This window comes from Bos taurus, chromosome 20, assembly GCF_002263795.3.
Source record: "Bos taurus isolate L1 Dominette 01449 registration number 42190680 breed Hereford chromosome 20, ARS-UCD2.0, whole genome shotgun sequence".
Classification (NCBI taxonomy): domain Eukaryota; kingdom Metazoa; phylum Chordata; class Mammalia; order Artiodactyla; family Bovidae; genus Bos; species Bos taurus.
In genome coordinates, this window is record NC_037347.1 from 4666259 (window position 1) to 4690761 (window position 24503).

At 52.6% G+C, this 24503-nt stretch overlaps 1 protein-coding gene across 3 annotated transcripts in view; it reads left to right on the top strand.

The window, feature by feature from the left end:
* The window catches only part of ERGIC1 (endoplasmic reticulum-golgi intermediate compartment 1), a 114379-nt gene that overhangs the window by 71175 nt on the left and 18701 nt on the right, over nucleotides 1-24503 (top strand). For all 3 annotated transcript variants that reach the window (XM_059878792.1, NM_001076417.1, XM_005221420.2), the window contains 4 exon segments: nucleotides 1290-1384; nucleotides 5556-5680; nucleotides 17977-18081; nucleotides 22779-22839. In XM_059878792.1, the coding sequence (XP_059734775.1) occupies nucleotides 1290-1384; nucleotides 5556-5680; nucleotides 17977-18081; nucleotides 22779-22839 (386 nt within the window).

Sequence of the window (24503 nt, forward strand, 5' to 3'; positions counted from 1 at the left end):
GCCAGCAGGTCCCAATGTGATGCTGTTGTCCCCGACAGCAAGGTGGCCTAGCTGTCCATGGAGCTACCTGCCCCACACTGCCTCCCCGCCCCACCCAGAGATTCAGGTCCCTGTCCCCGAAAGCAGCAAGTATGTTACCTTACAAAGGTAAAAGGAACTTCACAGATGTGATTATGTCAAGGGTCTGGAGATGGGAGATGATCTTGGGTTATCGGGTGGATGGAATCACGAGAGTCCTCACAAGAGGGACAGAGGAGATCAGAGAGAAGAGCACCCCTGTGGCTGGCATGGAAGGTAGAGGAAGGAGCCAGGAGCCGAGGCCTCTGGAAGCTGGAAACGGGTTCTCCCTGGAAGGAGTACAGCCCCACAGACCCATCTCAGACTTCTGACCTCCAAAAGTAGAAGAGAATAAATGTGTGTTGTTTTAACCCATTAGGTTTGTGATAGTTTGTAACAGCAGACACAGGAGAGGGATCTATGTGCTAGTCATGTCTTGGACGTGATGCCTGGCCCAGGGCCTTGTGAGAGCTGGGGAGAGGATGGGCACCCAGAGACTGCCCCACTTGAGGGAGTCAGGGGAGCTCGAGGAGGAGGGAGTCTGGACCTGTGTGCCTGTCGGTGTCAGGCCCTGATCCCTAATATGGTCTGATTTCGCATTTAAGTTTTCAGGACACCCCATGAACAGTGGGTGGGGTACCCCCGTTTAATTGATGGGTTCACAGAGGTGAAGTTATCTACCTGAGTCCCATAAAGAAGTGGCAGGATCACAAGTGGAAAATGAGTCGTCTGACTCTGAAAACCATGCTCTTTCCACCATCCTGTCCAGTCCCCCTCCCCTCCTTCTGAGTGGTGAGGCCCGAATTTGGAGAATGCCATGGAGATGGGTTGTAATTCCCAAGGTGGTTCTCTCGGCAAATAATCCACCTGCAATGCAGGAGACTGCCTGCAGCACAGGAGACCCGGGTTTGGTCCCTGGGTCAGGAAAATCCCCTGGAGAAGGAAATGGCAATCCACTCCACTATTCTTGTCTGGAAAACCCCATGGACAGAGGAGCCTGGTGGGCTCTGATCCATGGGGTCACAAGAGTTGGACATGACTTTGCAACTAAGCCACAACCACATATGGAGATGGGAGCCCGGCTCCCCTGTGCCCGGGCAGGCCCAGGCTTCCCCCAGCTGGGAGTCCAGGTTATCAGAGCCATGGTCACCAAGTGAAGTGTCCCTGGCTGTCCCCTGCAGCCAGGATGGGTCCCCCCGTCTCATCAAGGCTCCCGTACTTGTCTCCCGCAGCGTGAATGAGCTGTACGTCGATGACCCGGACAAGGACAGCGGGGGCAAGATTGACGTCAGCCTGAACATCAGTCTCCCCAATTTGCACTGCGAATGTGAGTATTCCCAGGACCCTTCTGCTCCTCAAGACGCCACCTGTAGACAGTGCCGTGTGTGCAGAAGTGGTGAGATAAGTCAGGACATTAGGTGGATGGCAAGCTGCGAATAAGGAGCAGCAGGAATCTCTCCCTGCCTACTTTTCGTGGGGAGGATGTCGTGCACGGGGGAATTAAAAAACTATATCTAAGAAACTGCCAACACTTTACCTCTAGAGAGTAGCCAGGTTGAGGTAGGGGTAGGGTGTTTCTGAGGTCAAGTTCCCAAGAAGCAAAGCCTAGATGTTTCGTAAGTGATTGAGTGAGAGAGGGCTCCCAGGAGGAGCCTGTAAGGGCATGAGGGAGGCGAGACGACAGGCAGAGGTGTGTGTTCAGCAGACGTCTGATGGCAGCCTGATCCCACGGGGAGCTGTGGTGTGTGAATGACGTCGTGGTTTGTCCCTCCTGGCAGCAAGGGGGCTGGCCTGTTGTTATCCATGGTCTTGGCTGATGGCTACAGAGTAGTGTGCGGGGAGGGCCGGAGGCCACGTAACCTCCCAGGCAATCCCAGGCATGGAGACCTCCAGCTACCCAGGAGGAGTCACCTGGAACAGGGTGAGCGCAGAGTTATTAGCCATGGGAAAACCCCCTTTTACTGTGCACTCCTTTATGTGTCTGTGGTGGGTGGGAGGCACTTTTCTGGCTTTTGTTTGTTTCTTTAGTATATGTGCTGCCAAAGTGAGCACTTTAAAAAAAAATTTGTTTCAAAACCAAGAGAATGAATTACCTGTATAAAACAAAGCTCTTTGGGATTCTGGTTTAGGGGTCAGATTCTAGCTCCTTTGCTTACTGAAACCGTGTCGCCCTGGCTAAGATGACCCCTCCCGGCCTCATTTCGTCAACTGTAAAACAGGCAGAGTGCTATCTCTTTTAAAAAATCTATATTATGTATTTATGGCTGTGCTGGATCTTCACTGCAGCGCTCGGGCTCCGTCTGCTTGTGGCCAGCGGGGCTTCTTTCTAGCTGCGGTGCACAGGCTTCTTACTGCAGTGGCTTCTCCCGTTTTAGAGCACAGGCTCTAGGCGCACAGGCTCAGGAGTTGAGGCGCCCGGGCTCTGAAGCTCAGGCTCAGGAGTTGAGGCGCCCGGGCTCTGAAGCTCAGGCTCAGGAGTTGAGGCGCCCGGGCTCTGAAGCTCAGGCTCAGGAGTTGAGGCGCCCGGGCTCTGAAGCTCAGGCTCAGGAGTTGAGGCGCACGGGCTTTAACTGTCCCTCGGCGCGTGGGATCCTCCCAGACCAGGGACTGAACCCGCGTCCCCTGCGTTGGCAGGCAGATTCTTTACCACTCGCCCCCAGGGAAGCCCAGCGTGGTGCTGTCTCCGGCTTGTTGTTGGAGGCTCTGAGGAACTGGTTCCTAGATCTGTTCATGAGCAGGCTGGGTTCCCAGCTGCCCCTCTGCCCAGCCTGGCGCTGACCCTGTGCAGACCCTCCTTCTCCTCCCACTCCCTCCCTTCCTCCTGAAGGGCAGACCGTTGGGTGGGTCTGAGATAGGGAGAGATTCAACCCTGTTATTGCTTTTGGTGAGAATTACATCACAGTGTTGAATCCACAGTGGGCCCCAAGCCAGGGAACCTGTTGAAATGGGTTGGTTTTATTTTTATTTTTTCTCTTTCTCTTAGAAAAATACTTGGTCTGGCAGCTTCTCATTCGGGAGTTGGCCATGTCTCTGGAACAAGGAAATTCTTAGGCCGAGGACTGGGACCAGCAGGGCAGGGGTGGGAGGAGAGGTGGTTCTAGGCTGGGTTCCAGCCCAGGAGGGGCTGAGTGACCTCAAGCTGCTGGTTGAGCTGACCCACGGGGCCCTCCCCACCCCGCCAGAGCCCCACACTCAGACTTTCCTTTAAGGAACGTCAGATTTGTGTTATAGAAAAAAAAATGCACGCTCATCATTGTACCTTTGGAAAATCTGGAGCAGCAGAGAGAGAAGAAATCGCCCATAATTCCACTCCCGATGACAACATCAGTTGACATTTGACGCCGCTCCATCCTGCTGGCCTTCCGTCCCTGAGCTTCTAAACATGGCTGAGATCATGCTGCCTGTGCAATCTCATATCCTGCTTTCAGAAATAATATTTTTCTGTTACACAACTAATAACAGGGATACTTTTTTAAAAAAGGTAATGAGTTCAAAATACAGAAGTAACATTAAAAAAAAGTAAAAGAAGTAAGTTCATCCCACAAGCCAGCCACCTGGAGGAATCCTCTGTCAGCAGCTGGGACCCCTCCTCCCACCCCTGTGTGTCTGTCTGTCTGTCTGCAGACATAGGTCATGTTTGGTGGTGGTGGTTTTTTTTTTTTTTTAACATAATTGGGACCAGACTACAGGGGACCTTTCTGAGATTTCTTGTTTTTTCCGTTTGTATGTTGGGGCTCTTCTTATATTACTCATGATATTGGTAAAATAATAAGCACAGCTGCTGTTGATTCAGCCCTTACTCGGGGCCAGGCCGTGTCCCGAATCCCTTGGTTGTGTGAGTGCACTAAGATGAGGTGTTCTCGCAGAGAGGCCAGAGTCTGGATCCAGACTCTGTGGGTTTCTGTCTAAGTGCCATTGTTTGTTAGCTGTGAGATCTCAGGCGAGTTACTTAACCTCTCTGTGCCTCAGTGTCCCCCAGTGTAGCGTGGGTCTGATGTTAATATCTTCCCCACAGGGGTGTTCAGAGGGTGTCTTTTCATGGAAAAGGCACTTGGAAGAGGGTCTAGCCCATAGTCAGTTCTGTTTTAACTAGGATAGAGCAAGCAACGGAAGCACAGAGAGGTTAGCTAACTTGCTCAGGGTGCCGTGGCCAGTAGGGGCAGAGCCAGGAACCCCAGACAGGACAGGACACCCCCAGAGCTCAGGCTGCCTCTCCCCACATATGGATTGAGCTTTTCCCTCGCACCCTCTGCACAGTGTCCTAGAGGGGGCTGTGCCATTGACCAGTCCCCCGTTGGTGGGCAGTTGGGTTGCTTCCCATCATCATGATTTCCAACCAGGTTGGCTGGAGCCTTGCAACACGTCTCAATGCCTGTGTGTCTGGGGAATGAGCTCCCTGGGGGTGGAACTGCTGAATCAAACAGAGACCTGCTTGTGTTTCCTTTAATCTGAACATTATGACATCAGCATTTCCCACATACTACAGACCCGGGAGCATCATTTTTAATAGTGCGTCACACTCCCTTCTATGGATGAGCCCTCTTGTCCTTCCGTCCCCCACTGAGGAATGCAGGGTTCTTCCCATTTTTCCTTTTTATAGTCGTCAGCTCACTGAAAATTGCTTCCAGCAGCTCTTTCTCTGTATCACAATCTGCTTTCTTAGCTTTCCTCTCAAGGCGATCTCTGCATCTCCATAGTTTACACGGATCCTGCGCTTGCTACTTAGACCATCTCAGGGAATACAGTTGGCCTGAGCCTGCCCATTTTGCAGATTGGGAAGCTGAGTCATAGTAGGTGATGGAGAGTCACATTGGAGCCAGGACCAGGACTCCAGGCCCCAGATCTCCCCTTTAACCTGGGAACTCAGAAAAGTGCCCCTTCTCCTAGAGGGCAGGAACAGGCACTGGGTAAAGGAAGGTGTGAGTTGTGAATGAATGACTGCCTGACCCTGAATGATGCCCAGGGAACGCAGAGACTGTCTGAGACTTAGTAAGTGCTGACGTCCATTAGGTACTTGCCACCTACTGAGCACTAGGCCCCATTGTAAGCATTTTTAACACATACTAATTATCTGATCCTTGTGATTCTCCAAGGAAGCCTTAATTATTATCCCTCCCTCCCCCACTCCCCATTCACAGGGAAGGAAACCAAGACATGAGAGGTGAAGTGCCTTAGCCAAGGTTGCAAGCTGGGAAAAGACCAGACCAGGATTAAGACACCTTCTAAGCCTGGCCCTCCGCCGCCCCCCTGCAGCCTCGAAGCTAGCAGAGTCCTCACCCCTGCACCCCCTGACTCTCTCGCTTGCGGTGGTCGTGGCGGGGGACAGGAATGCTGTGTGCCGCCTCTCTCTGGCTCCAGCCGTCCCTGTCTCCTCCTCTCTGTGGCTCTAGACTGTGAGCTCCTGGATGGCTGGGGGCCCTGCCTGGCCATCTAGTGGATGCATGAGGGGTCCCTGTTTCTCTGGGTGTTCATGACTCTTTTCTCCTTGCCCCCTGCAGTGGTCGGGCTTGACATCCAGGATGAGATGGGCAGGCATGAAGTGGGGCACATCGACAACTCGATGAAGATCCCGCTGAACAACGGGGTGGGTTGCCGCTTCGAGGGGCAGTTCAGCATCAACAAGGTAGGAGACCCTGCCTGGTCCCCTCTCGCCTGTTCCCCATCCCACCATCCCCTTCCTCCCTGGAAACTGGATGGTGGAGCTGTGCACCCACTCGCCCTCCCTCCCCAGGCCCCTGGCAAGCTCAGGACCAGCATCAAGGTACCTGGCAGTTCTTGCTGAGAATCTTGAGTGGGGGTTTCAGGCTCCCTGAGGTTTGGAACCCCACCTGGCTGGTTGAGGAAGGAGCTACTCTTCTCCCCAGCGTGGAAGGAGTGGGTGGTGAGAAGACGGTGGGATTGGCAGCCCTGAACCCGAGTGTGCCTCCTTGTCCTACCCTCTCTTGGCCAAGCAAAGGTCTCCAGGTCACTCGAGCCATCTTAACCTCAGTTTTTAAATCTTTGGGCTGAGGGTGTGATGATAATCATATGACCCCATTCACTCCACAAAGTCTTTGTGATGATTAAATGAGCTGTTACACATTCATTCATTCAAAACACTTTCATGGAGCACCTGCTGTGTTCCGGGGTGGGCTGTCGGCTCTGGGCAGTGCCTGGACTAGGTGGGCAGTGTTCCTGCACTGGTGGGGCTTCCATTCTAGTGGAGGAGGGCAGACAGTGTGCAAACTAAAAAGCATTTCAGTGGGTGGTAAGTGCTGTGATGAGGGGTAAAGCTGGGGAGGCATGAGAGTGGATGGGTTTGAAAATACCTAGTCAGCTCCAAAGGGTCATTCAGGTATCGTTGTTGTTCTGTCACTAAAACCGGGAGCTTCAGGTCCTAAGTTAAAGTTGTCAGCACGGTGCATTTGGGAAAGCCGGGGAACCCTGGAGGCGGCCAGCATTCTCCTGGGCTTTTTGTGTGTTATTGCAGTGGAACAAGAGCTGTGAGGTGGCAGCTTTTTACACACGAGGAAACAGACCCAGAGAGGTTAACTGTCTCAGCCAAGGTTGCACAGCTGTCTCCATGTCCCCCAGCTCTCCTTCCCAGTCCCAGACAGACTGAGCCACTGGCTTTTTTTCCCATGGTGCTGTGTCCTCATAGTGGCACACGGACTTCTCTAGTTGTGTAGGCTCTAGTTGCACGGGCCTGCAGAGGCTCCAGAGTGCAGTGGCTCAGCAGTTACACTGCATTGGCTTAGTTGCCCCGAAGCACGTGGGATCTCAGTTTCCCGACCAGGGATCAAAGCCAAGTCCCCGGCCTTGGAAAGTGGGTTCTTAACCACTGGACCGCCAGGGAAGTTGTTGAGCCCCTGGTTTCTGCCTGCCCTCCTGCAGCCTCTGCTCAGATGCCCTTCTTCCTGCCATCTCAATTAGAGGTTGCAAACGCACTGACCACACCCAGCCCCAAAACAAGTTACATTTGCCCTGTAACAGCGTTCGGATCCATCAGAGCCAATATCAAAGACTGGGCGTCCAGATCTCTGGCTTTTATTTTTTTAATAAAGTTTTTATTATTAAAAAATTTCAAATATAGAAAAGGAGAAGGAAACTATAACCCCCATACACACATTCCCATCACCCTGCTTTGAGAACTGTCAACATCTGGACAATCTTGTTTTGTCCATGCCTCCTCCACTCTCCAACTCACTCACTCTAGATTATTTAATATAGACATTCATTATATCATTATATCTGTAAATAATTCAGTATTTATATAAATACTTCAGTGTGACTAAAACCAAGTATTCTTTTTAGCATAGTCCCAATGCCATTATTACGCCTAAAAAATAATCTCTTATTATCATCAAACATCCACTTGGTGTCCAAATTCCTCCAATTTTCTAAAAAAATGTATTTTTCTGTTATATGTTCAAAACAATAATGACAAGGTTCACATACTGCCTTGTGTTTGGTTTGGTTAATGTTTCTTAAATCTTTCTAATCTATACTCTGTATATATGTATGTCTTTACATTTACCTTTTTTCCAGCTTTATTGAGGTATAATTAACAAAGTTAAATTGTATATATTTAAGTGTACGGCATGATGTTTTCATTTAGTCCAGTTGTTTTTAAACATGGGTGCTCATTAGAAATGCTTCTGGAGCTTTGGAGAAGAATAGCAATACCTGGGCATTTGTGTTTTTAAAAAAATGTCAAAGTAATCCTGTTATGCATCTGGATTTTAAAAAGTAGACTCAGATTTTTCTATTAAATGGTAGTTTTAATCATAAAGAATTCTATTATTTTCTGTTGACCAATCATGATACAAATGGTATTAAGTGAATGATAGTTACATAATCACAATAGTAAAAGATGTTTATCGGTTTTCACAATCAATACCAAGACAAAAAACAAAAGATAATTATGATTGCAAGACATAATGGGATCATGATTAACCTAACAATATAAAATCATTACATACAGCTGGGAGGTTAAGTAGAGTGAAGTGGCAAGTGGCGGTGCATACGTGAACACGTTCTCATCCACTCAGCCAGTCTGTGATTTTGGTTGGTACACTAAATCCATTTACAGTTAAGATAATTATCAATACGTATGATTCTATTATCATTTTCTTAATTGTTTTGGGTTTATTTTGTGTAGGTCTTTTTCTTCTCTTGTGTTTCCTGCCTAGAGGAGTTCCTTTAGTATTTGTTGTAAAGCTATTTTTTTGGTGCTGAATTCTCTTAACTTTTGCTTGTCTGAAAAGTTTTTGATTTCTCATCAAATCTGAACAAGAGTCTTGTTGGGTAGAGTATTCGTGGTTGTAGGTTCTTCCCTTTCTTCACTTTAAATACACCATGCTATTCCCTTCTGGCTTGTTGGGTTTCTGTTGAGAAATCAACTGATAACCTGATGGGAGTTCCCTTGTATGTTATTTGTCATTTTTCACTTGTTGCTTTTAATATTTTGTCTTTGTCTCTAGTTTTCATCATTTTTGATTACTGTGTGTCTCTGTGTGTTCCTCCTTTGGTGTATCCTGCCCGAAACTCTCTGCTTCCTGGACTTGGTTTGCTATTTGCTTTCCCATATTAGGGAAGTTTTCAGCTGTCATTTCTTCATATATTTTCTCAGGTCCTTTCTCTGTTTCTTCTCCTTCCAGGATTCCTATAACGCAAATGTTGGTGCATTTAATGTTGTTCCAGAGGTCTCCTTGGCTGTCCTCATTTTTTTTTTTTTTCCATTCTTTTTTATATATTCTGTTCTGGGGCAGTGGTTTCCACCTTTCTGTTCTCCAGGTCACTTATCCGTTTTTGTGCCTCAGTTATTCTGCTATCGATTCCTTCCAGTATATTGTTAATCTCTGTTTGTTTGTTGTTCTTTAGTTCTTCTAGGTCTTTGGTAAACATTTCTTGCATCTTCTTAATCTTTGCCTCTATTCTTTTTTCAAGATCCTGGATTATCTTCACTATCATTATTCTGAATTCTTTTTCTGGAAGGTTGCATATCTTTACTTCATTTGGTTGTTTTTCTGGGGCTTTATTTTATCCCTTCATTTGGTACAAAACCCTTTGCTTTTTCATCCTGGTTTACTTTCTGTCATGTGGTTTTGTTTCTAGCCTCTGCGGGATTGTGGTTCTTGCTTCTTCTGTCTGCCCTCTGTTAGATGAGGCTAACAGGCTTGTATAAGCTTTTTGATGGGAGGAACTGGTGGTGAGAAAAACTAGGTCTTGTTCTGGTGGGCAGGGCCATGCTCAGTAAAACTTTAATTCAGTTGTCTGCTGATGGGTGGGTTGCTCTCCCTTCCTGGTGGTTGGCCTGAGGCACAGGCTCTATGGTAGGGTTAATGGCAACCTCCAAGAGGATCTACGCCAAGCGACCCCTTCCAGGACTGCTGCTGCCTGTGCCCTTGTCCCCTCGGCGAGCCATTGCCAACACACATCTCCACAGGAGACCCTCCAAAATTAGGGGGTGGGTCTGGTTCAGTCTCCTGTGAGGTCACTGCTCCTTTACCCCGAGTCTCGGTGCACAGAAGCTTTTGTCTGCTCTCTAAGACTGGAGTCTGTTTTCCCCAGTCCTGTGGAAATCCTGTAATCAAATCCCACTGGCCTGCAGAGTTAAACTCCCTGGGGATTCCCAGTCCCTTTGCAGATTCCCAGATTGGGAACCCTGACATGAGACTCAGAACCTTCACAACAGTGTAAGAACCTCTTTGGTATTATTGTTCTCCAGATTCTGAGTCTCCTACCCATTTGATTTTATTGTGATTGTACCCCTCCTCCCATCTTGTTGCGGCTGCTTCTTTGTCTTTGGACATGGGGTACCTATTTTTGGTGGGTTCTAGCACCCTCCTGTCAATGGTTGTTCAGATTTCTGGCTTTTAAAAGTCGCACTGAGCCTGAGTCTCATTGGAAACAACCACCTGGAGCTAGAGCCCCGCTTAGTGTGCCCCCTCGTGTGCCCCCTCGTGTGCCCCCTTCATGTGCCCCCCTTCATGTGCCCCCCTCGGCCCCTTCGTGTGCCCGGCTTAGTGTGTGCCCCCTTAGCATGCCCCCTTAGTGTGCCCCGCTTAGCGTGCCCCCCTTCGTGTGCCCCCCTTCATGTGCCCTCCTTTGTGTGCCCTCCTTGGTGTGCCCCCTTGGCGTGCCCTCCTTCCTGCAGTCCCGGCTGGATGACTGGGAGGCTCAGCTCAGATGCTGGGGATAATTGGACCTGTCTCTCTCTCCATGTGGTCTCTCCATGTGGATTTCTGGCATCACAGCTCAGGTCTCTTTAAATGCTAAAGCACAGACTATCACTTCTGCCACATTTTGTGGGTTAATGGGAGTTAGCTGCCAGCCCAGGTTCTGCAGTGGAAATACGGAAGGACTGGGAGAAATACTCAAGGGTGTGCGTGCTGGGAGGTGTGGCTCAGGGCTCCCTTTGTTGATCAGCTACCACACAGGGTCTTGGCTGTGCCCTGTGACTTGGATCTATGGTGCGTGTGTCGGGGCCCATTTGAAGGTTTTAAGCAGGAAAGCAGTGTAGTTGATTTATGCTTTAGAATTGCACTATCCAGTACAGTAGCCTACAGCTCCATTTAAATTAACTATTGTTAAATGGAGTAAAATTCAGTCCCCTGGTCTCCCTTGCCACATTGCAAGCGCTCCATAGCCACACGTGGCTAGTGGCTACCATATTAGTGCAGATATGAAACATTTCCATCATCAGGGAATGTTCTCCTGGACAGCAGACCTTTAGAAAGGTCACCTGGGCATCTACATGGAGGTAGACAGGAGGGGGCCAAGAGCAGAGGTCACAGGCGATGCTTGTGGCAGTGGTACTGGAGAGAAGGGTCCAGACCAGGGAGGTGGCATCAACAAGACTTACTGATCAATTGGTTGTGGGTGGTGAGGGCGAGAATGCAATCAAAGAAACCTCCTGGGCTTTTGTCTCGACAGCCAGGCGATCCCGTTTTCTATGTATGGAAGCATGGAAAAGCGTGGATTCTGTGGGAGTGGGGGCTGGGACTCAGTCCGTCAATTCTGGACACACGTCCTTTAGGATTCTCGCTGGAGACGTTAAATTGGAAGTGGAGGGGGTGCTTCTGGAGCTGGTTGGAGAGCTCTGGGCTGGAGATGTAAATGTGGGAGTCATCTGTAAACAGATGATGGCTGTTGTAGGTCTATGTCAGCGCCCCTCAAAGTGGGGTCCCCAAGTTACAACAGCATGGATGGATCCAGATAGTTATCATACCAAGGGAGGTAAGTCAGAAAGAGAAAGACAGGTACTGTATGATGTCGCTTATATGCAGAATCTAAAATATGACCCAAACTTATCTAAAAACAGAAGCAGGCTCACAGACAGAACAGACTTGTGCTTGCCAAGGGGGAGGGAGGGGTGGACTGGGAGTTTAGGGTTAGCAGTGAAAACTATTGCAGATAGAATGGATAAACAGCAAGGTCCTACTGGGTAGCACAGGGAACTATATTCAGTATCCTGTGATTAAACCATAAGGGAAGAGGATATGAAAAAGAATGTATGTATGTATAATTGAGTCACTTTGCGATGCAGCAGAAATTAATACAACATTGTTAATCAACTATATGTCAACAAATAAATAAAGTGGGTCCCCCAGCAAGAGCAGAGCAACCCGGAACCTGTCAGGAATGCAGATTCTCAGGCCCCACATCAGACCTACTGAATCTGTGTTGTAACAAGCCCTCCAGGGAGTCCTGATGCCACTCATGTTTGAGAATCGTTGGTCTAAGCTAGATCACCTAGGGAGAGGTGTAGAGTGTTCTAAACCTGGGGTCCACAGACGTCCCAGGAATGCAGATCAAATTTGAGGAGTCTGTGAACCTGGATGGAAGAAAAAAAATGACATGTTTACTTTTATAAGTGCTAAACTCCGATTCAGCACTCTCTTCTATGCTGAACGTAGGCAATAAGCCATAGTAGCATTAGCAGCACCCATGACCTGGTCACCAATAGAAATTACTATGCATATATCACATTAAAATTGTCACAGATCATTTTGAGATGCTGTTTACACTCATCACAGTTTTGAAATTACAGTCATTAGTTGGCCTGCGACCAGGTCTTGTTGTTTGCTGCATTAATAAAGAGGCATGTGCAAATGTTTGATCTATTTTTGTTACTGTTTAAAATATTATTTCTTTACTCTATGATTCTATATGTTTTATGCATTTGAAACACTTGAAGCAATTAAAATGTATATGTTGGCAGACTGACGAAGGGTTCATGGCACCAAAAATATAAAGATGCAGTTTGAGGACCGACTTCTGGTGCCCACCAGCGTTTAGAAGTGGGCAGGAAAGGCAGAAGGAGCGGCCAGATAGGCAGGAGGAAACCAGGGCTGAGTGGGCCCTGAAGTCTGAAAGAGAACATCAGCAAAGAGGGGGGCTGGTACTCCAGGGACGGGGTGGACACTGACCCATGTGCTGCAGGGAGAGCCCCCCATGAGAGAGGACAGGACCACTGACCCACATGCTGCAGGGAAAGTCCCCACACGAGAGAGAACAGGACCACTGACCCACGTGCTGCAGGGAGAGCCCCTGCGCGAGAGAGAACAGGACCACTGACCCACGTGCTGCAGGGAGAGCCCCTGCGCGAGAGAGAACAGGACCACTGACCCACGTGCTGCAGGGAGAGCCCCTGCGCGAGAGAGAACAGGACCACTGACCACGTGCTGCAGGGAGAGCCCCCGCACGAGAGAGAACAGGACCACTGACCCACGTGCTGCAGGGAGAGCCCCTGCGCGAGAGAGAACACGACCACTGCACAGCAGGGTTCTTGGGATGCTGGCTGCAGTGGAGGACAGGCCTCGGAGATGAGGGAAGGCCAGTGTGCGCACAGCACATGGAGGTGGGTGCATGAGTGGCGGGCCAGGTCCTTGTCCTTGTTCCGCCTCCAGCGCCCTCTCTCTGGCCCCCTCTCTGCCTGGAGAGCTGCCGCTCCCTCACAGGTCTTGGCACGGGTCCCTCGGGGCACCCTCCCTCCCCTTCCTCCACCATCATGGTCTGTATGTTGCTCCCGTCCTTTTCCCATTCTAACTCCTTTGGACCATTGCTTCCCCTCCCGCCCGCTCATTTGTTCACGCATCCTACTCTCCAGTGCCTGCTGTGTGCCTGGCTCCACGTTCGGCACTGGGATGTGGTGCCAAGAGAAGTGACTGAGGCCCCTGCTCTTGGTGGCACTCACGGTCTGTTACGGGGTGACAGGTAAACCCTCAAGCCAGTGTATAATTTAATGAAGCAGCTGGGGAGAGAATGGAGTGAGTGTTACAGTGGAGGAGACCCACTGAGACAGAGAAGGCCTATCTGTGGGGTGGAAAGATGGTTGGAGATGAACGAACAGCCCACACACACCTCCTTCTTGTGGGGTCTCCCTGGCGGGGGGTGTGATCACGTGGGCTAAGCAGATATGGACACCCCAGACGGTGAGCAGGAGGCACCCGTGAGAGACAGGAGGACCACCTGGGAAACAGCCCAGCGCCACACCCTCCCTGGCATGGCAGCCATGCCAAGGCTACAGGCGGCTCCCCGCAGCAGGCTCTGATGGGTCTCCTGCTGGGTCTGGCTGAACGAGAATTTGCTCTTTGGGGTCAGACAAAGAGCTTGAGAATCCTAGCAACGATGTTCACTGGTTAAAAGCCTAAGCAATTTTAGCCTCTCTGAGCCTCAATTTCCTCATCTATAAGATGGGGATAGTGATACTGCCCTCACAACTTGTGAGATGTGAACTAATTAAAATCTGTAAAGTGCGTGTCGCAGTGGGGACAGGACAAGTCTCGGTACCCTTCCCCAGCTGGCCTTACCTCCTGTCAGTGGGGTATCTCTGATCTCACCAGCTGGCACTTGCCAGCACTCCGGTGCAAGTGTGCTCACGAAGTGTGCAGGGATGATGTCCAAGAAGCGGGCTTTCTCTGGTCAAGGAGGGCTGGGATTCTAGAACAGGGTCACACCAGCCCTCACCTCCTGGTGGCTGCTTATTGGGTTCTCACCTGGCCCTTCCCCACTGTTAGCTTATTTAGTTCTTGCAGCAGGGCGTCGGAAACAGGCGCAGGGTATTACGTGACCTGCTAAAGGGCCAGGAGCCAGGATCTGGAGCCAGGCCACCCGACAGCCAGGGAGCTTCCTGCTGTGTCCCTGCACCCCTGCTCGCCGTGGCTTCCAGCCGGCATCTCGGTCACAGCTCAGGCCAGCCTCCTGTGCAGGGTTAAGGGTTATTGCCTCCCTGGAGCACCCCGTCAGGGGGTGCTTTGATCGGAAAGGCAGCTGCGATGACGGTGAGGTCTGCAGCCCCCCACCCCCCCTATCTCCCAGCAACAGGTTCACACTTGCCCTGTGACCCCCTTATCCATTCATCAGGAGGTCAGCCTGATCCCAGAGTGCGCGTGTTTTAAGCAGCCCCCAGCTGCGTGGACTCCTTGCTTAATCACCCAGTCCCCCAGGAGGAGGACAGGATGGCCAACCCAGCTCCGTCTATATGATTTTGAATGCCCATCAGAGACACTGACGTCGGTTCCTAAGTCACAGCTCTAAAAGTGTCGTCTCTGCTTTCTTCAGCCCAGCGTGTGTTGGCATGAGTCAGCCACCTGTGATGGATTCCGTGCCGAGGGGGAGTGGGTCACTGAGTCACAGCCTCGCGGGGCAGCCGCGGGTGGCAGATGCGCGGAGCCAGCCTCCTTGACTCACTTGACTCTGGCCGCGTGAGGCCCAGGCTCCAAGCCCAGTTCCGAACCCTGCCCACGGCCTTGTCCACAGGGGGCCCCATGTCACTGCCTAGAAAAACTCAGAAGGATGCACACCAGATGCTGTCAGCTTCTTACTTCTGGGGGCAGCAGGCAGTGGGACTTTAGTTCTAATTTCATCACGTGACATTTTCCATAGTGAAAAATATATTTCCTGGTGGCTCAGACAGTAAAGAATCTGCCTGCGATGCAGGAGACCCAGGTTCGATCCCTGGGTTGGGGAGCTCCCCTGGAGAAGGAAATGCCTATGCACTCTAATATTCTTGCCTGTAGAATTCCATGAACCGAGGAGCATGGCAGGCTACCATCCATAGAGTCGGCAGGCTACCATCCATAGAGTCGCAGAGAGTTGGACACGACTGAGCGACTTTCACTTTCACATGTAAATATTGTTCATTTAACTAACAATGAAGGTTAACTTACTTTTAGAATGCAGTAGGATCTCCACCCTGCACAAGTACATTTTTTCCCTCTTCCAGAAGGGTTGTTCTCTCTCTCGGCTCGAATGTGTTTGTGCCATGATGCCAACCCAGTAACACCTGCCGTCAGATTTGTATTCCTCATCTCATTTAACCCTCCCACAACCCTTTGTGGTTATTATTCCCATTTTCCTGATGGGGAAACCGAGGCACAGAGTGGTGGGTACTGACCTTGCCCAGGGGCCTCCAGCTAGGAAGTGAGGCCAGACCAGAACCTGTGTGTGGCCCTCGGCTGCTGCCCGACCATTGGGCCCCTGAAGTGGGCAGCGCTGTCCCGCCAGGGGATCTTGCCGAGCTGTTGTTCCTGTCGCCCCCCCGCAGCCAGGCCCAGCAGGTTGCCCCCTTCTCCGAGCAGCCCAGGGCACACTTGACTGTGACTCACTGAGGCCAGGCTGTTGGCCTGGTACCTCTCCCGTCAGTCCAAAGCTCAGGTCCCAGTGAAGACAGGAATATTGCTGCAGGAAGCCCACAGCTTTATGCTGGAAACAGGCGTGCTTATCAAATAAGCAGACTTTGATGGACTGGTGGGCTGGTGGATGCTAAGCCATAAGCCATATTCCTTCCTCCAGTACAGCTTTTTAAGGTTTTCTTGAGCTGGAATGAACTAAAGCCTAAGTTTTTCAGTGTGGCGTTCAGGGCCTTTGCTAAGCAGTCCCCCACCCCATCCCACCCCTGCCCTGTGTCTCTTTGTCTCCTGCCATAGCCACAGCCCCAGGTCTCTGCGGGTTCATTCATACCTGACTCTTCTTGTTCCTCACACGTGCCACTGACCCAGCAGCTTCTGACCTCCATACCTGTTCACGCCAGTCCCTCTGCCCAAATGCCCTTCCCCCTTGTTCCTGACTCATCTTCAGAGCCTTAGCACAGGGTCTTCTTTTCCCTGAGAACACCCCCAGATGAGTTGGGGGCCGTCCATCATCACTCCCACAGTCTTTGCTTCCCTCTGGACCAGTGTGGTCAGGCAGCTGCATTTTCTGTCCTGAGTCTGTGTCACAGCAGGCCAAGGGCTCATCCAGGGCCAGGCTCTCATCTGGGTCATCTCCCTGAGCCTGGCACCTCCTGAAGGACTGGTACCTCCTGAAGGGCTTGCCTCCACATGGCATCAGCCCAGGGCTGCTGAGGTCAGTCGCCCCAGTTTTGACGTGTGACAATAGCAAGTTTCTTCACTGCTCTGAGCCTCGGTTTCCTTTTCTGTAAAACAGAAATTGTTCAGTCACTCAGTTGTGTCTGACTCTTTGTGACCCCAGGGACTGCAGCATGCCAGGCTTCCCTGTCCTTAACCATCTCCCAAAGTTTGCTCAAACTCATGTCCATTGAGTCGGCGATACCATCCAACCATTTCATCCTCTGTTGTCCCCTTCTCCTCCTGCCCTCAATGTCTCCCTGCATCAGGATTTTTTCTAATGAGTTGGTTCATTGCATCAGGTGGCCAAAGTATTGGAGCTTCAGCTTCAGCATCAGTCCTTCCAGTGAATATTCAGGAGTTACCGGGTGCCAAAGCCAAAAGTGCGATTTTAAGGATTAATGTCATTTATTCATTCTTTCCTTCATTCAGTACATATTTATTAAGCACCTGCTCTGGGTCAGGGTCTGGGGAATACAGCATCAAGTCAGGCACAGACCCTACCAGTGGAGGGTTTCTGTTCTCGTGGGGGGACACAGATGAGAACAAGTTAGGGCAAGGTGGCACGTGATGCTGAGTGCTTTAGCAGCATCAGGGGCTTGGGGGATGGTGGAGGGGGGTTCCCGGAGCAGAGGCCAGAGGGTGAGCCATGTGGAAGAGGGTTCCAGCAGGGGGCGCAGCACAAAGGCCCAAGATGGTACCACACTGTTCCCGGGGCAGCAGGGAGGCCGGCGTGGCCAGAGGGAGGAAGCAGAGCAGGACGCGAGGATGTGGCTTCACCTTGAGAACAGAAGCCTTGGAGGGTCCTGAGCAGAGGCTTGCCGGGACCAAACCCAGGTTCAAAAGGTCCCCACTGGGCACCTTTGGGGAAGGGCCCGGGGGAGTAAAGGGTGGCAGCTGGGAACCCAGCAGGGACGCTGCCGCCACATCCAGTCCAGGAAGGTGGTGGAGGCTGGAGGGGTCAGATGCTGGGCATCTCGGGGGTGGAGCTGGCAGCATTTCCTGATGGGTGGGACGTCTGTTTGAGAGGAAGACAGGGCCAGGACGACACCACGGGCAGTGGTCTGAGCAGCGGTGGGGAGGGAGGCCCCAGGAGGCTCCGTGGCGGCCTCTCTGGTACCGCTCGCTTGAGCAGATGGTCATCCTGCAGTACCGTTCACAGGCTGTGCTCTGCAGGGTCTCAGCACCAGAGGGGAAAGGGGGCCCTGTGGTCTCGGCTTCAACGGCCCCAGTCTGCGGTGATGCGGTAGACGGGCTAGTGATGGTGTTTGGGGTGTGAGGACGCTTCCTGAGTCTTCACGGCTACCCGCCATGCAGGGAACAGCCAGGGGCTGATGATGGGCGGCTGCCTCTCTGAGCCTCGGTCCTTCACCAGGCGCCCAGCTGGGCCCTTCACATGCCTCCTCCACCCACAGCCTGGCAGCCCCCTCCAGTGGGTACTGTTAACACCCCCTTTCCACAGACGAGGAGTCTGAAGCTAAGAGAGAGCCATGTCCCACGGCTGGGAAATGGCCAAGCTCAGCCCAGGTGAGGCCCGGCACCCCGCCCGCTGGGGCTGCCCCTGAGCTCTCCATCTCTCCCCCAGGTCCCGGGCAACTTCCACGTGTCCACACACAGTGCCACAGCCCAGCCGCAGAACCCGGACATGACCCACATCATCCACAAGCTCTCCTTTGGGGACACGCTGCAGGTGAGCAGGCCACAGCTGGTGTGGGTGCAGGAGGGCATCACCACCTCTTCCGTCCTGCTCGGGCACTGAGAGAGGCCCTCCAGAGGGATCACGCCCTTCAGGCCTCTGCTCCACCAAATGCCCCCCACCTTCCTTCTGAGCGTGGCTGCCCTGTCCCCCACACTGCTCTCAGAGCCTCAGCTTGAGACTGGGGCCTGGGGAGGGGACCGACTTTCACGAGCAAGTCCTCAGTGCGGGCACTCTCTCTGCGCCAGGCTGGCCTCGGGAGGGAGCAGGGGGCACCGCATCTGACAGTGGGAGCCGGGCCCGGAGGAGCCACTTGTCCGGGTCCCCCCAGCGGGTGTCGGCCTCGAGTCCGGGGCCCTGTCCGCCGTGGTGTCGGTGCCCATGTCCATTCAGGAGGCGTGAAGGAAGTGTCCTGAGAGTCCTTGTGATTTTGATGGGAAGGGCCACATCCGGCCGGCCCAGCCTGACAGTTTCCTCCCCGGGATGGCGGACGCTGACTGCCTGGTCTCTGTTGGCCACAGGCAGCTCTGCTGCCGGCTCTCCTCCGCCCCCGGCACCGCAGTGCTGACGGGGAGGGCTGCTCTGCCCTGCGGGACAAGGGGGCATCGAGGCTCAGAACTGGACGTAACTGCTCCAGCCGCAGTGCTGATCTAGCTACCCCGGCTCCTTCCCCCAAGTCTGGCTTGATGGGAATCCCGTTTTGTGGGTGAGGTCGCTGCATTGGTCCCCTCCAGGCACGGTGATATGTGCACGGGGCCCAGGTCAGCACATGAGCGCATGCACACACACCATTCATGCCCATGTGCACACACGTCTGCTCACATGAGCAGACATACTCATCAGACACACACTGAAAGGTGTGCCCTGACATACATGTGCTCGTACGTACACCCTGAGCGCACACACTGAACACACATCACATAGGCACACACTTGGGTCTTACACAACACACACACTGGGGTGTACAAGCGTTCTTGTAGGCAACCCCCAAACCAGAGCAGTCATCCCTGGACACACACATATACTCACCATTCAGAGGTACACACACACATACACACACCACCCAGAGATATACACACACCACCCAGAGATACACACACCCCCTACCAGAGATACACACACACATATATACCACCCAGCGATACACACACCCCCTACCAGAGATACACACACACATATACACCACCCAGAGACACACACACCCACACCCCTGGACTGGAACGTCTTACACACGGATCCACAAACACACGCATGCCCCCACTGCCTGCCTCACACGTTCGTGCCACACATGCTGAGGCTTACTGAATCTTGTGTGTGCTGAGCACCTTCCTTCATAAGCATGGTCCTCTTTTACCTTCTCAGCAGCCCCAGAGACACTAGATGTTGTCCCAGAGAGGGCACAGCCTGGTGCAGAGCCCAGCTCTCTCCGGGGGCCACACCGCCGGCCGCCTCCCATGCACTGTCTCACTTCTTCCCCTCCACGTTGCCCCTGCTTCTGTCTTGACACCTTTGCCCCGCCACGTGATTGAGCACTGCCTTCTCAGGCTCTTTGGAAGCCCCAGAGGTTTTCCTCTTGGAGGTGAGGCTTTGGAACAGTGCGGGTGAGGTCTCTCTGGGCCAGACTCGCTGTCCACACACTCTGCAAAGCACAGCCTGTCCTAGGACTGTGGACCCTGCCTGAAGGTGAATTCACACAGGCTTCACACCCACAGCCTCCCATCTTTCTGTTCAAGGGACTGCTCTGCGATGGTTCCCCCGCCTGCCTTTCAGGGTTCAGATCCTGGCTTCACCACTTACAAGTTGTGTGACCATGGACAAATTATTTATTCTTGCTAACCCTCAGTGATCTCATCTGTAAAATGGGAACAGTAATGGTACCTTCCTCATAGAACTGTAGTGAAGATAAAATAAATTCATGCAGGTTAAGCTCTTGAACAGCTGCCTGGCTCAGAGTGAAATGAGCAGTGGCCTCATTCTGCACCAGGCCCTGCAGGGTGAGATGCCGCCGGCGCGCAGGGACTTCCACAGCCGTGGGGGAGATAGACGTGGGGTGCTCACCATCCAGCGGGACAGGAGCTGACCAACTGCAGGCAGGCAGAGGGCCCGGGTCCCTCCATCTGTGGGCGCTAGGCAGCATCCCAGCTGCCTGTGCGACCCACCAGGTCAGCAGACCCTTGGCACGGCAGGGGAGCTGGGCACTGTGAGCCCTGGTGTGCACAGGGAGACTGAGATCGGAGTCATGGCCCAGGGTCACGCAGCTCCCTGGAGGCGCCCCCAGAGTCCAAACCCCATCTTGGCAACAGACCACACTCCCTCGTGGGCACTGTTGACCCCTCAGCCTGCACCGCAGCCTGCACTTTCTCACTGGGGACCAGTGTTCAGATGAAGCCCGGTTGAACCATCACAAAAACCCCCTCAAGGATGCTGGGTGGCATTTATTTTTCCTGAAGAGGAAACAGGGTCAGAGAGGTTCAGTAACCTGCCCAGGGGTGCACAGCTTGAAAAGTAGGTGTGTCTGGCCCCAGGCCTTCCTTGACTGTGCCTCAGAGAGTTATGGATTCATCAGACCCCCTCAAAATCTCTGCTCTGCTCCAAGCTTTGCCTGAGGCCCTGGGGTAACAGCAGTGGATTCTTGCCCTCAAGTGAAGAAGAGACTAAGTGTAAATAAATGCAATTACAAGAGAGAAGAGGGGCATAGGATTCTGGGCAGTGATATGGAGATGAGGGCAGGGTACTCCCCAGCTTGGAAAGTCGGGGTGGGCTTCCCTGAGGAGGTGACATCCAAGGTGGCATCTAAGCCAAGGATGAAGGGTGAGAAGGACTTGGCCAAGCTCAGGACAGGGAAGTCTCATGGGCAGGGGCATCTTGCACCCTGCTCTATGGCACGTCCAATCAGTCATTTTCATATAAAAGACCCTCAAGATCACTTTCAGAAAAAAAAAAAAAGTGGACCAGCAAGAAGTATCCATGACATCAGAACTGTGTTCTGTGCATGAGATGCCAGAGGCTCATCAGAGTCAGCGCAGAGGGCTCAAAGTGTCACCTGGCGTGGGGAGCGGGGAGCTGGGTTTCAGGTAGAGAGAAACCCACATTAGATTTAGGAAGGTGGGGTCTGACACGGGCAGGGGGCTGTCATAGGAAGAGCACCCACCTGCCTTGTGGAAGGTGAGGCGAGGCTGCAGGTGGGGAGATGAGGAAAGGGCTGCAGCCAAGCCCAGGGGACAGGAGGAGAGAGAAGAGGGACGGGGGACAGGAGGAGAGAGGGGAGGGACGAGGAGGGGCAGGGCCGGTCTTGCATTGCCATCTGCTGCTGCAGGACACAAGGGCAGTAATAGCCTTCTACTTGTTTCTTATGATGGAAATAGGATTTTTTTTTTTTAATGTAAAATACTTAGCTGAGGATTTATCTACCTATTCATCATCCATCATCCATTCAACAAATATTTATTGAGCCCCTACTATGTGCTGGGTGTTCCACACATTGGTGAGGATGAGCCTGGTCCCTGCCTGTATGGAGTGTTGAATAGTCTAGAGAGGAGGACAGAAATTAATCAAATAATCATACAAACAAATGTCAGGTACGACCCCGACATGCGACGATGTGAGGGAACATTCTAGCACTCTGGCCTCCACAGCCACTGTCCTGGGGTTAGAAACCATGTCATTAGCTGGTCTCCAGGCACAAGGGACAAGCCTTCCCGTGGCCTTGTTGAGAGTATGCAGCTCTGTTAAGTGCTTGATGGACGTCAGTGGCCTGAGGCTGGGATCAGGGGGCGGGTCACCCACTGTCCCTGAGTGGCCCTTACTGTAGGAGCCTGTCCCCTCTGCCCTCTATGACCTCTTCCCTTCTCAGCCCTCATCCCATTCCTCTCTAGGGCCAAGCGAGCTCTGGTTCTCAGTCTCCAGGCCTACGTGTCTGCATGCGCTGCCTGCCTAGTAATTTCCCACTTTCCTACAAATCCTGCTGTCACTCCCCCCAGGAAGCCCTCCAGGAGGCCTACCCCGCCCACCCCCGTTAAGCATGCCCAGGAGGACAGAGTCCATGTACTGGGCACGCTTTGCCCTGCTTTCAGTTTTCCTGGAGGCTGACCTGGTTTCCCACTGGCCTCAGAGGAGAGTAGGAGGTGGCCTTCAGCCCCTGCCTGGGGGGACACAGCCAGGCCGGCCACCAGGAGGAGGCGTGTCTTCACAGCTCATGTGTGTTTCTCACTGCAGACAGGGTGGGCTCCTGCAGCCCTGGGCCCTCTCTGAAGGGGAGGTGGGGTCTCAGGAGGAGTGTGCTGACACCCACCTCTGCCCGTGCCTGAGTTTCCCATCTGCCTCCATGCTTGAGCCCTGGCTTGAGGTCAGACAGACCTGAGCTGGACTCAGCCACCTCTCAGCCGCAGGACAGTGGACAGGGTTCAGTGCTTCTCCAAACCTTGGTTTGCTCCTGTAATGAGCCTGTGGTCCATCCTTAAAGGCATTAAATGAGACGACCCTCAGGACCCTGGACTGAGCGTCTCGCAGCGAGGGCTCGGAAGCAAGCTTGTGCCTCCTCTGTGCCTTGTGCCCCAGGACTTTCCGAGACAGACCGTGCTGGGTGCTCCTTTTACACGCGGGCAAGGTCTCTAGACCAGCTGGCACCTGGCCTCTCCCCGTCCCCAGGCCCGAGCCTAGAGGTGCGGCATCCTCACTGTGCTTCTCCGCAGGTCCACAACGTCCACGGCGCTTTCAACGCTCTCGGGGGAGCAGACAGACTCACCTCCAACCGTACGTACTGCGCTCTCGCCCCGGGAACAGCTTTCTGCCCCAGCTCCCCAGGGCAGCGGGGAAGGAAGGGGGACGGGAGGGAGCGCTGACCAAGCCCTCGGTGCGAGCCACGCCGCTCAGGCTTCATTCCCCCGGTTGGCCTGTGAGGACGCGGAATTACCCCATCTGACTGAGAAGGGAGGAGGGTGACTTGTCCGGGCTGACGGGGGAGGGCAGCCGAGACACACCGTCAGCGCTCTGTGAATACCTGGCCGCCATTGTTATTGTTGCCATTTCATAAGTTATTGTTGTCCCATAATTGCTGTCGGTTGAGATGATCGCCCGAGATCCCCCAGGGAGTGCTGACACAGCCAGAGTTCGTCCTGGCTCCAGGTGGCACCGTGGGAACGCGGCTTTGGGGCGCTCAGCCTGGCCTCCTGGGCAGCCGCCCACCCCACCCCTCCTCCCGCTCGAGCCCCTCCCGGAGCCCCCTCCCTCCCAGGTTCCCCGGCACCTTGGCACAGATTAAAGAGTGTGCCACGTCTTTGCACACCAACAGACGAGCACACACACACACACCTACACACGTGTGTGCACACCCATGGGGCCTTGCCCAGAACGGGCCTGGAAGGCCTATCTGCTTATGTGGGTCTACCCACTGGGTCCTGCGAGACAGATTACCGGGACTGTTCTCATCTCCTCCCCTGAGTGCAGCTTTTCACCCGTATGTCTTTAATTATTTCTTGAGGTACATTTATAGGCAGACCTCGGAGATACTGTGAGTTTGGTTCCCGGTTAACCCAGTGAACTGAAGATCGCAATAGAGCAGGTCACATGAATTTTTTGGTTTACCAGTGCACAGAAAAGTTACATTTAAAAAAAAAAAAGAAAAGTTACATTTACAGTACACTGCAGTCTGTTAAGTGTGCAGTGGCATCATGTCTTCAAAAATAATGTAAATACCTTAGTTTAAAAATATTGCCAACAAGTGTTATCACCTGATAACACAGGGTTGCCACAAACCTTCAGATTTGTTAAAAAAAAAAAAAAAAAAAAGCACTATCTTTGAAGCACAATAAAGCAGAGCAATAAAATGAGGTGTGCCTGTACTCGCTGCCAAACCAAGCATGGAACTGGGATAATCCAAGCAAAAGAGAACTTCCCTCCATGACCCGCCCCAACAAATCAGGCTTCTCATTTCTCCGTGTCACTGGGCCCCCTTGTCCATGAGCAGAAGTCATTTTTCCCCAGCATAGAGCACAGTTTACTTTCTGATGTTTGGGCCTGGCATTGTAACCACAGTTAGTTTGCAGGTTTCCCACTGGTCATGGACACGGCCATCTAGCAACTCCACCACGGTCTATCTCGGTGGACCGTCTTTTCATGGAAAACGTCTATTGTTTCTACCACAGTAATGCCTCTGATATTTACGGGATTTGCTTTACGTCGGGATATTGCTTCCCGACTGGGTCCATGCCCACTCGTGCCACCTCCAGCAGCGTGTCAGTATATACCTGTACTTTCTGGTTTTCATGCAGATGTCTGGTTATAATGGAGGGCGATGATTCTTCATATGGTGGGGTCGTCATTGTGGTTCTGCGTGGGGGCAGCCTGCAAGGGGCCTGTCCGCCCCCACTTGCAGTTAGCCTGGACCCCTCAGCCACCCGATACTGGAGGAAGATCAG